At 37.4% G+C, this 12,307-nt stretch overlaps 1 protein-coding gene across 1 annotated transcript in view; it reads left to right on the top strand.

Moving 5' to 3' along the window:
• The window catches only part of SUCLG2 (succinate-CoA ligase GDP-forming subunit beta), a 285,838-nt gene that overhangs the window by 154,088 nt on the left and 119,443 nt on the right, over nt 1–12,307 (top strand). The window contains exons 7-8 of the mRNA XM_034956854.3: nt 918–1,014; nt 11,522–11,683. Of these exons, the coding sequence (XP_034812745.2) occupies nt 918–1,014; nt 11,522–11,683 (259 nt within the window). The remainder of the gene's footprint in view (nt 1–917; nt 1,015–11,521; nt 11,684–12,307) is intronic.

The raw sequence follows: 12,307 nt of genomic DNA, 5'->3' as shown, positions 1-12,307 counted from the left end.
GTAATCCGAGGCTGGCACAATGAGTGAAATGTGGCAGTGAGAAAATTTTGGCTTGGAAAATGGAGCTGGGAATGAGACTGATACCTAATTCTTCTCCACGATCGACCCTCTTGCTCTGTGCATCACATGCTCCTTTTGTTATTGCCAGGAGCTTTCCAGGGTAGGGGCATGGCTCATTCATGTTCTTATTTCAAGCGCCAGCTCACAAGATACCAGCTTGCTGTGTCATAGGCAGTGGAGAAATGTTGGTTGAAAAGAATGAATGAATGAATGAGTGAATTTCAAGCAGAGGTGAGAAAAATGAAGTCAGGGCATAACAGGGCAACCTTGGATATTCTTGCCCTTTGTGGTTAATGCCTTTGGGACAAGCTATTTTCAGTTTGAACTGTGCTGTTCAGTAACTACACTATTAAGCACTTTCATCTTCCTGTTTTGCAACAGTTTTCATTAGACACTCAGTAATTGTTGTTTCACAGATTATGGGTTGGATTGATGAATATAATAACTGTTTTATTTCAGCACAATAAGGAAAACCTAGTCATTATAAACTCTCAAAATCATGTTTACCTTTTACTTAAATGGAGCTTGTTTGTATTAATGATTGTAGTTTATATTGCAGCATAACTCTGCTAATAGAGACATGATAATTTACAAAAAGATTAACAACGTTTTAGGCCGTACTGAAAATATTTTCTTTTCTTGATAATGGTCTCTTCTGGTGTCTGGAGGAGAGTTGAGCAATTCCTTTTAATGAATAGCAGTGGAAATTAAAATAATTATGCTTTTCTGTTTTTCCCTTCAGAAAACCTAACTGAAAATAAAGACATAACTTGCTATTTTTAAGGTTTCATTAATCCAGCAAAATAAATTTTTTTTTACTGCTTTGGTGTAATTCTGTTTCACTTGATCACATTTAGGCTGCAGATCAAATTACGAAGCTGTATAATCTCTTCCTGAAAATTGATGCTACTCAGGTGGAAGTGAATCCCTTTGGTGAAACTCCAGAAGGACAAGGTAAAAAAAAAAAAAAAGAATTGAGAAAACAAATGAATGTATTATAATTATTTATGCAAACTACAAATTGCACAAAAGACTGTAGCAGCAGCTTTGCATAAATTTCTTTCAGTAATTTAATTTCTGCCGTAGTTTGAAATGCTCCCATGATGCAGTTGAACATTTCAGCACTTAGGTTTGTTTGTAGCCAAATGCCAAGCCTCTAAGGAAGCTACTACTTGTTTTACTTAAAAACATTCAGGCTTGGTGTGGTGGCTCATGCCTGTAATCCCAGCACTTTGGGAGGACAAGGCAGGAGGATCACTTGAGGCCAAGACTTTGAGACTAGCCTGGGTAACATATTGAGACCCTGTCTCTACAATAATAATAATAATAATAATAATAATAATAATAAATAATAAATTAAAAGGAAAGAAACATTCGTTCACCTCTTTCTCTCTACCTTATTTTTTTAGGCCCATCACTGCTGCTACTAAGGTAAAGATTTGTGTAGAAATGGGAGCCACACACTTGGGTGTATTGAAGGCATATGCCTTTATGGAACTGGAACTTTTTGAACGTCTTTAGTTTGCCTAAATCTGTGTATAATTTCACCTTGTGTTCTGGGCTGGATTTATATCACCTTGGTAAAGCCCCAAGTCCCCCCCAGTTGAACTCTTTCACCTTATTTGGAGAGCAGTTTCTGCTTCAGGCAGGAGGAGGTGGCATTTTTGTGGTGAAGGTTTCTCCTATCCATCAGGTAGTTGTAGAGTATAAATAACTGTTTTATATATCAGTACCTACCACCACTGCACTGTTTCTTGCATACAGCAAATATTCCATAAGTTCTTATTAATTTGATAGCAAAAGCTTGTAAATGTGTGTGTGGTAAGGGGTAAAGCAGAGTTCCACACACAAATTCACAAGCTTTTGCTGTCAAAACAGTGGAATGGCAGGTGGATAGGATAGGGATACCAGACTGTAAGCACCATGAACCTTTTCTTTTTTAGTACATTTCACCTCCAGTGTCTTGCATGTTGTCTAGCTTGTTACAGTCAGTAAATAGTAATTTGCATTGAATTGTTAACTGGGGTGAATCATTATGTGTAAACACATCAACTTTTGGACCAAGACGGATGAGACAATATTTTCTCCTTAGCACATTTCAGAGATTCTGTAGCTAGACTCAGAGAAACTACACTATCATTTCCTTCGAACCCAGAGAGGCCTAAGTATAAATTCTGTATCTGCCATGTTTTGGCTACGGATCTGGGCAAGTTATTTAGCCTGCCTAAGTTTCAGGTCTTTTTTTTTTTTTTTTTTCAATCTTTTCAATCAAATAAGTGGTAGAAATGATGTCTAGCTCATAGAGTGTTGTGAAAATAAGATGAAATCATATATGAGTATGCATGCAGTGTCAGATACAAAATAGGCTAGTCCCTAACATTCATAAAATGAAATTCCTCTTCTCAGGTAGTCTCAGAGTAGCCCAGGAATAGTATAGATTTCAGACGAGAACAAGCAAAGATTTTATGTTTAGGAAGCCATTGAAAATAATATATTTCATGATTTATACAGATGACCATCCGATAGAAATCTGTGCTTGCTCATTTATAAACAAGCTACCTTTATTCATAAATATTTTTTTTAAAGTTGCTATGGCTATCAAATTGTGTGTATTTTATAAAGCTAAGAAAGGAAGGGGAAGAAGCTGTTTCTTGAGCTTATATGCCAGACACTGTGATAAGCTTATACCTATATTCTTTCATATTGTTTACCACAACCCTGAAAAATTAGGAGTTGTTATCCCCATTTTATAGAGGATTGAGAAACCATTGTGACTGTCCCAGGGGCTAGTCAGAAGTTACAAAAGCTGGGATTTGAACCCATGTCCCTCTGAGTCCAGCGTGCATGTTGATTCTGATACTCCAGACCCAACTGCAGCTACCTGCCTTTTCTACTTTCTCCCATTTAAACTACTTACTTGCTTTCATGTACATGACCTAGAAGTAGTCTCCAGTTTGGCAGGGAATACCAGTCAGAATTCATGTTGATAATTAAATCCAAGAAATGAAGGAGAAGGTTTAACAAAAGTTCTTAAAGGTCATATATTGCTTTTTCAACTAGTATACACAAGCAGCCTGGTTGCTTTGTATGAAGAAAAATGGAAATTTAGCTGTAGCTATGGAGTGGGATAAAAATGGCTGCAATACATTTTTTATTCAACCCTTTGGGAAGCAGTCACGAGCTGTGTTCTCGCTTCAGGGAACAGGGGTATGGGAAACTTTTCTTAGACTGTGTTTATAAAACGTCATGAGTCTGAAGTTTGATTTTTAATTATTAAGAGAATGGAAGAGTCTTGAGATTTTTTTTAAGGGAATCATCATAAAACATTATATACAGTTCATTAAAACATAAGTCTTATGTGATATTTTTAAGAGCAAAATTATCTTTAGTTATTAATTTGTTCATTGTACCATAAAAGTTCAGCAATTGAATTATAATCACAATTAAATGAGTATGTTGGTTTATAACTCTAATGAGCAGTAGTCAAATTAAACCCAATTAGGAAATGGTGATTAATGACCAAATGTACAAATTGATCTTCATCATTATCACAATCCCCTCGAGCTATCTTTTATTTAGAAGCTGTAAAAGCAGTCATTTATATGTTAGCAATATTGATAATCTTAATATTTATAATCTGAGTATCTGTTAGTTCTGTTTAGATCAGTAGTAGCAGAACATTTCACGTTAAAATTTCCACATTGAAACTTTGATTTAATAATTATTCTTTAAATTTAAAAGTTTAAGGAGCTCAGCATCACATTGTACCAGCTCTTTTTTGTTGTTGTTGTTTCTTTTTCTTTTTTATTTTTGAGACAGGGTCTCACTCTGTCGCCAAGGCTGGAGTGCAGTGGTACAGCCTCAGCTCACTGCAGCCTCCACCTCCCGAGTTCAAGTGATTCTCCTATGTCAGCCTCCCGAGTATCTGGGATTACAGGCGCCCACCACCACGCCCAGCTAATTTTTGTATGTTTAGTAGAGATGGGGTTTCACCACGTTGGCCAGGCTGGTCTCGAACTCCTGACCTCAGGTGATCCACCCACCTCGGCCTCCCAAAGTGCTGGGATTACAGGTGTGATCCATTGTGCCTGGCCTGTACCCACCTCTTTGTAGGAAACTTTTTTTGACCTTCCATTGGTCAGTGAGTGCTATTTTTAATAATTCAGGTTATTGTTCATATATTTGTACAACAAGTGATGCCGTGTTAAGTGAAGAACAAGGGCCTTGATAACATCTATGCTGCTAAGTCACCCATAGGGAATTTTTGACACGGAGAAAGAACTGCAGTCCAAGAGCTCATTTTTCCTATGTGATTAATAATCTGATTCAAAAAATATAATTTGACACTACTAACTGCAATGTAGTTTAGTGACTCTTAGCTAGGATTATAATGGTTGCTAATGACAGAAACTTATATTAGCTTTGTTTTTGTTAAAAAGTTATATTCCTGTAACAGGGAAGTCTAAGGTGTGGACTGGCTTAAGGCCTGAAGAGAATCAGGGATTTGCTGGTTCTCCAGCCCTGCTTGCCTCCAAATTGGCTTCTTTCTCAGCCAGGCTCTCAGAAGCTGGCAGCAAAGATGGCTCCCAGTGCTCCATAACTCTCCCTCAGCAGCCCCATAAATCCCTTCAAATGATTCTCATTGGCCCTGCTTGGGTCACATGTCTATGCCCATGCCAGCCACTGAGCAAGAATCATATGGTATAGGAGACATACAGTTTCTTAATGGAAGAAGGGACACTGAGTCAAAACATGCCTACCAGAAAGATGCAACCTTATTGAAACAAAAATAAACTGTTACTTAGTCAATAGAAATTAATCGTTATTTTCCTTGTTTGTCCAAATGCAGTGCCAATTCATTCATTAATTCTGCAGCCAAGCAAGAATCAATGTTTTATCATTATTTATTTATTTATCTACCTGCGCATTCATGTATTCATTCATTCATTTTGCTAGCCACTGTGAAATTTCATGTCATATTTCTTCTCACCTTCAGCCAGCTCTATCTGTACACAGACTCCTTTTTCTGAAGTCTTTAAAGCAAGTTGTACTCCATGGGAAGGGTGGGCATTTTGTCCCCCAGGGAACATTTTTAGTCATCACAACTTGGAGGCTATGCTACTGGCATGTATAATGCTAAACTACAGTGCACAGGATGGTCCCTGTTCACAGAGAACGACCTCACCCAATCTGTCCATAGTCTAGAGATTAAGAATTCTTGCTTTGGGGCATCTTCATCAGTTGGAAGCTGAAATTCATTCACTGGGCCAAAGGAATGAGATCCAATTTGAAGCAGTGACTATCTGGCTAAGATTCCATGAGAATTAAAGCTGGGTGATCCACAGTTAACTGGCACATCAAATTCCTTTCTTTCTTCAGATTGATTTCCCTAAATAACCACCCTGTTGCTTCTTGTTAGCAAGTGCCCATGTTGTTGGTGGGTGTTTCTCTGTTTCTGTCTTTATACACAAGACTCTATTTTCAAGAACATTTTCGGTTCTCTACCTCCCCCAACCCCCCTACCCACCCCATATCTATTTTCTCTTTTCACAGCCACTAAAAAAAAGTTCTAAAAAGTATACAACTCTCAGAACATCAATATTTAATGGGAAGTGGGACTAATTTGAAAGTATCAGCATTTTAAGGCCATTTTGGCAAGGCGTGTTTCAATAGTACATTATGGTTATTTATCACAAATCAAACGCAGTACATTGCTTGAAGACAGATTATTTTTCAAACTAATTATGATAGTCTTATTTCCTGCTGTTTTATGTTCCTTTTATGTGTAAGTTTCCCCTCTGAAATGTATTCTTCTTTTGTTTAATTCTGTGACACATTCTTCTGTTAAAATTATAGGGTCAGAGGCCTCTAACTGCCAGTCATGTTTTCTATCGAGATTGTTGAATTAGCAGCTCACAGAATCTCACGCCACTAAACAAAACAACAAAACACCCTATGCATATAAGTACCAGAGCTTTCTTTGATATTTGTTCAGAAGGAAAATTCATTTGTATAATCTATCAAGCATGTAACAATGTGCTTTTGATGGTGAAAATTGTTTTATAAATATTAATAGGTATGTTTCTTTCACCCACTTTGTATAAAAAATGGCCTTTGTTCAAGATGAATTTTCTTTAGAATTGAGTTTCATTAATGTGACGTTGACAATCTTAAGGTCCGGACCAAGCTCAGCACCTCTGAAAATGCATTTTGTATTGTTTGTTGTTTTATTAAATGAGAAAGCTAAGGGTTTAAGGAGGCAAGTTTATTTTATTGCCCTGCTGTTGACATAGACATCAATCCATTTTTAACACGTCAATTCAAGAAGTGCATTTAGAAGCGTCTTACAGGGGGAAATAAGCATGTAAGAGTCAGTGTTCCAGGATTAATCTACTCCTTTTGCGTAGCCACAGGTTTTTATTTATTTTCTTTGTTATTTTACTTTTTTTTTTGGTTTTCCTGTTAATGGAATGCACTTTTTCTAAGTTTCTCCTTCACTATAAAATATGATACCTGTGTATCTATCACTTGGTTCACACAAGTGGATACAAGTGCGAGAATTGTGACTTAGCAGGGATTGGCAAACTTTTTCTGTCAAGGACCAGTTAGTAAACATTTGGGGGTTTGCGGGCCATACAGTCTGTATTGCAACTACTCACCTCTGCTTTTGTCTTGGGAAGGCAGCCATAGGCAATATGAACGAGGCTATGTTCCAATCTGTTATTCATAAAAATAGGGCTGGCTTGAGGGTCTTAGTTGCTACCCTTTGCTTAGATCTTCATTTGGAGCTATTCTGTACCAATCTTTAGCCTTGGCCTTATGCACAGGTGTGATGTGATTTGAGAGTCACCAACAGCCTATTTTACCCTTATCTTTTAGCCAAAAATCTTGTTTTCTACTATTTATGATGCCTAAAATGCCAACTATTAATATTCTTCCTTTGGGAAAATTCTTATTCATTCAGAAGATGGCTTTTTATTGAAAACCATGGGTAACCTGTACATATGTAAACTATGGGAGACATTTGCTTAGATTTGCTCTAAACAGAAATCTCAGATTATAAAGGAACAGATAATTTTTATTGTTAGGAAGAGAGGAGAGTTCTGTAGCCTGGGCTACAATAATGGGAAGCTCTTAAGTATAAAAAAGCATGTGCATATTAGAGGGTGGTGTGGTCATCTAACAACCTGCTAGTACCCACTGTCTAGGAAGCTAAGCGCTTTGCATACAATCTCTCCTGCCACCAACACCTAGAGTAGAACATACTCTGATCCCCATTGTATAGACAAGGCTTGGGTTTAAGAGAGGTTAATGTGCTTAAGGATAGCTGGCTAGGAAGTGCCAGGAGTTGTCATTTATACCCTGATATTTTTGATGCCAGTCTATATTAAGTGGTCAAGTTCAAGGAAAATCATTTAGATGGCACAACATTGTAGATAGTAAGATAGGAAAGCACTTTGTTTGTTTGGTACTATGTATAATAGGGAAAAACAAACATTTTTCTCCTACCAAACTCTCAACACAGAAGAACACTTCTTGGACCAGATGTGTGAGTTTTTCCAACACTGACTAATCTCTGACACTAGCTAGGTATCCTATGATTCAATTCAATTCTTTTACCATCTACCTGGAATTACAGTCAGATCCCATAGGTTAAGGGGTCAGTCTTATCAGACTGACTCCACTTTGGATGTCATTTGTAAGACCAAGCCTCTGGTACTTCTGATGAACCAGCTGTAAATTGGGGGTTCTTAGGACTCCCTCCTTGTGCCCCATCATTTACTAGAATGGCTCTCAGAACCCAGGGAAGCACTTTACTTACTACTGCTGATTTATTATAAAGGTTATTTTATTTTTTATCTTATTTTTTTATAAATGATATTTTAAATGATACAAAGGAATAGCCAGATGAAGAGGTATATGGGGCAGGGTATGCATGAAGGGGTGACAAGCTTCCCTGTACTCCACAGGTGAGCCACCCTGTAGCACCTCCCTGTGTTTGGCAACCTGTAAGCTCTCCAGTCCCCTGGAGTTGAGAAATTTTTATGGAGGCTTTATTACATAGGGATGATCCGTTATTCTTTCTGGAGCATGGAGGTGGGGCTGAAATTTCCAAGCTTCTAATCATAGTTTGGTCTTCCTGGCGACCAGCCCCATACAGAAGCCTCCACCAAGACTTACCTTAATAGAACAAAAGACTCTCCTATCTCCCAGAAAATCCCAAGGGATTAGGAGCTCTGCATCAGGAATCAGGGTCAAAGGCCAAATGTTAGAACACAAGATTCTCCTAGCACCCCTATTGCTTAGGAAATCACGAGGGTTTTAGAGCTCTATGCTAGGAATTAGGGATGAAGACCAAAATAATATATTTATTATAAATCACAGTATCACAGACTACTTTTAAAATATAAAAGAGGCGTAACAAATATGTGTCTGAAAGAATCCCTTTACATCCTTAAAGTTTTTCTTCCCTTACCCACTAAGTAAAGACTTGGGTCTTGAAGGTGGCAGTTCAATTTGAATCCCCTTTCTTAACTCCTAAGTCCTCTAAATAAATTACTTCATATTTAGGTAGTGTTTTTAACTTCCCAAAACACTTAGACATACATGCAATGATCCAATTAGGTTGTTTAGTTTTCTCTAAAAAGAGTTAACAGTTGGCACAGGACTGTTGTAGATATACACCCCTTTTATCCCATAGTCACCATCTTGAAGCTCTGGGTTAACTGCAAAGTTCTGTCAAGATTGTTCCCTGGAGAGAACGTCATACCACAGAAAAACATCCTCTGAAAATCTAGCTTTGCAGGCATTTAGTTGGGATTGCCTTTTGAACTTTGAATACATACCCATTAATTATTCTCTCTCTGAAGCAGCTTGTAACTGTAGTCTTTGTAAGGAGCAAAGGTCAGCTTGAAACTATTTTGATTTACTTGTTTATTGACCTCAACCAAGAATTCCTTTATTTGAAACTCTTCCCTTAGGAAGTCAATTTGATAACCTTAGCCCATTCATTTTGAAGGTGTCAGTTATAAGTAGTCTTGCCAATGAGTAATGGAGGAGCTAAAATTACTAATAAATTAATTAGAATGCATTTATAAACCTAGTGGAAAGCCATGTACGAAGTTGCTTTTTTATTGATTATTATACCAGTCATTAACTGCTGAGAAAATTCCCCTGTAGCAAGCAGAGAACATTGGCCAATTCCTTTGGTAATTGTAGGATTCTGTCAATAAGCTTTCAATATTTTGGAAAGTAATTACTCATTCACTCCAGCCATTCACAATGTGTGGACAAAGTGGTTGGGCATTTTGGGGCAAGACTAAGGATTTAAGCAGACATTAACTTCCATATAAGATTCTCTCTTGTCGCTCAGTGCTACTTTAAGTCATGTGCGGTCTATATATATACGTATAACAAGTATTCTTAGATGTTAATATGCTGGTCTACACAGATTTGTATCAAAGTGCTTGAATATTGTGGTAGGGAAACCCTTGGAGAAAACCCTCTACCTGGGGTCTCTAACGCCAAGATGCCATATACAGCCATGTTTTATTTTCATAAGAAGCAAGTAGAATTAGGAGATTATAGCCACTGCTTTTCAGTGAGTGAGAAATGTTCTGTGGCTGTTTCCCTTTCAAGAGTCAGGTGCCTGTCAGCAATGCTGGAGGAGAATAGGTAGTATCTGTAAATTATTGTTCAAAGATTCCTGGCTATCAATATCCCAAGTTAAGTAAAAGAACATTGGCCAGGTGCAGTGGCTCACACCTGTAATCCCAGCACTTTGGGAGGCTGAGGTGGGCAGATCACAAGGTCAGGGGATCGAGACCATCCTGGCTAACATGGTGAAACCCCATCTGTACTAAAAATACAAAAAATTACCTGGGCACGGTGGCACATGCCTGTAGTCCCAGCTGCTTGGGAGACTGAGGCAGGAGAATCGCTTGAACCTGGGAGGCGGAGGTTATAGTGAGCCGAGATTGCACCACTGCACTCCAGCCTGGGCAGCAGAGTGAGACTCTGTCTCCGAAATAAATAAATAAATAAATAAACATTATGATGACATAGCATCACAGAACACTAATTTCTACACTAAGAGAGATAATAAAAGGGGTCAGATACCCAGATACCAATAATGCCACCCTCTCCACTGCAGTCTCTCCCTGATTGTATGTATAGGAGATCTGTAAATCAAGGAAAGTGCCCTGTAGTCTGTCTCTATTATGGAATGAGTTTTGCTGGGTCCAGGAGATTTCCACCGGCTCCAGAAACTAGAGACAATTATGCTAATAATGCCTGGCATCCTGGCTTTGTGACTGACCAGTCTTGGTCTTTTCGTGTCTTATAACTTGAATCTGAAGCACCATAAGATGGTCCTGCATGAATCAAGGGCATGGCCCTAGTTTTAAGGATTGTTATTGCCATTTTTTCCAATTAAAAAACCAAGGCCCAGAGAAGAACTAGGTTATTTTATCAAGGTTACAGAGTTAGTAATGTATGCTGGAAATTGCTAAAAGTATATATTTTAAGTGCTCTCCCACACCAAAAAGAAAAACCAAAAACTATATGAGAAGATGGATGTGTTAATTTGCTTCAGTGTAGTAATCATTTCACTGTGTTTAATTATTTCACTGTGTTATATGTATATCAAAACATGATGTTGTATGCTTTAAATACACAGTTGTCCCTCAATATATGCAGGGAATCGGTTCCAGGAATCTCAGATATACCAAACTTCGTTCATACTGCACAATTCCTGCAGTTGGCCTTGCAGAACCCATGTATGTGAAAAGTCGACCCTCTGGGGCTTTACATCTTGAGAATAAAAATCCAGCTATAAGTGGACCTTCACAGTTCAAACCCATGTTGTTCAAGACTCAAGTGTATTCAATTTTTATTTTTAATAAATGTTACAGAGTTAGCTAAGGATCAAATAAAAATCGAGCGATTCTAGTCTGGCATTCTTTCCACTAAATCTTTTGGAAATACTGGAGAGGATACTGATTCAATAAAAATTTCACTTTACCATATCAAGAAAAGGACAATAGGGGACAAAATAATTAATAATATTGTCTAGTCTCTCTTTACATAGAAGAGAAAGGTGATAATTAGTGGTTAAATACTAAAAATATATAATAAAAATAATGAATCAAAGCTGTATCTATGAAGCTGTGCCAGTCTGTAACTTTTAATGGTTGATGGCAACTTTTGTGGTTATTCTATTGAAATGAGAACAACAGGTAGAAATTACTATGTTCTTTACTAGAACGTAAGTCCCTTGACAACAGGGACCAAACCCTAAAATTTAAAGGTCAAGAAAGCCAAAGCAGCCTCTCCTGCCTGTAACATGAGAAAAAAAATGACAGTACTTAACTTTCCCTTCGCTTGTGCCTACCAGCCTGAAGAACTTAATTTATAGATCCTCAAGGGATATTCAAGTATGATTGTTTTCTTCTTTATTTAGTTGTCTGTTTTGATGCCAAGATAAACTTTGATGACAACGCAGAATTTCGACAAAAAGACATATTTGCTATGGACGACAAATCAGAGAATGAGCCCATTGAAAATGAAGCTGCCAAATATGATCTAAAATACATAGGACTAGATGGGAACATTGCCTGCTTTGGTAAGAAGCAGTTATATCAAAAGAATGCTTTGTGGATTCTTATAGAATTTAGGAAACCTTGATTTCTGAAATGTCACTTACCAAGAAGAAGTAAGCACATAAGTTTTTTTGTAGCTGAAAAGTCTTAGGAAAGTATCCAAGTTTCTTCTCAAAGTTGTTTTGATTAATGGTCACTGGTGTAAAGCAGAATTTCTCAACTCTGGCACTATTGAGAGTTTGGGTGGGATAATTCTTTACTGTCCTGTACATCATAAGATGTTTAGCATCCTAACCTCTAGATACTACTAACAGCCCCCACTTGTGAAGACAAATAAACCCATGTAAATCAATAAATTAAAATAAATGTCTTCAGACAGTTCCAAATGGCTGTGGTATGCAAAAATCACCCCAACTGAGAAATATTGACTTAAAACATCTCAGTTAAACTTTGCTTAGTAAAAAATTAGAACCTTTGCTGCTCAACTCAGTATTAATATGCAGAACTCTTCTGAAATTTAGGTTTAAAACAAAATTCCTTTATCAGAGGAAATAGAAGAGGACATACACTTTAATCACGTTGCTAAAGTTTCAGGTTCTGTGATAACCAAAGGATAAAATGTTTAATCCATTATGCTAGTTTATTAA

Source organism: Pan paniscus, chromosome 2 (assembly GCF_029289425.2).
Source record: "Pan paniscus chromosome 2, NHGRI_mPanPan1-v2.0_pri, whole genome shotgun sequence".
NCBI lineage: Eukaryota > Metazoa > Chordata > Mammalia > Primates > Hominidae > Pan > Pan paniscus.
This window is presented reverse-complemented; position numbering and strand designations above follow the sequence as displayed.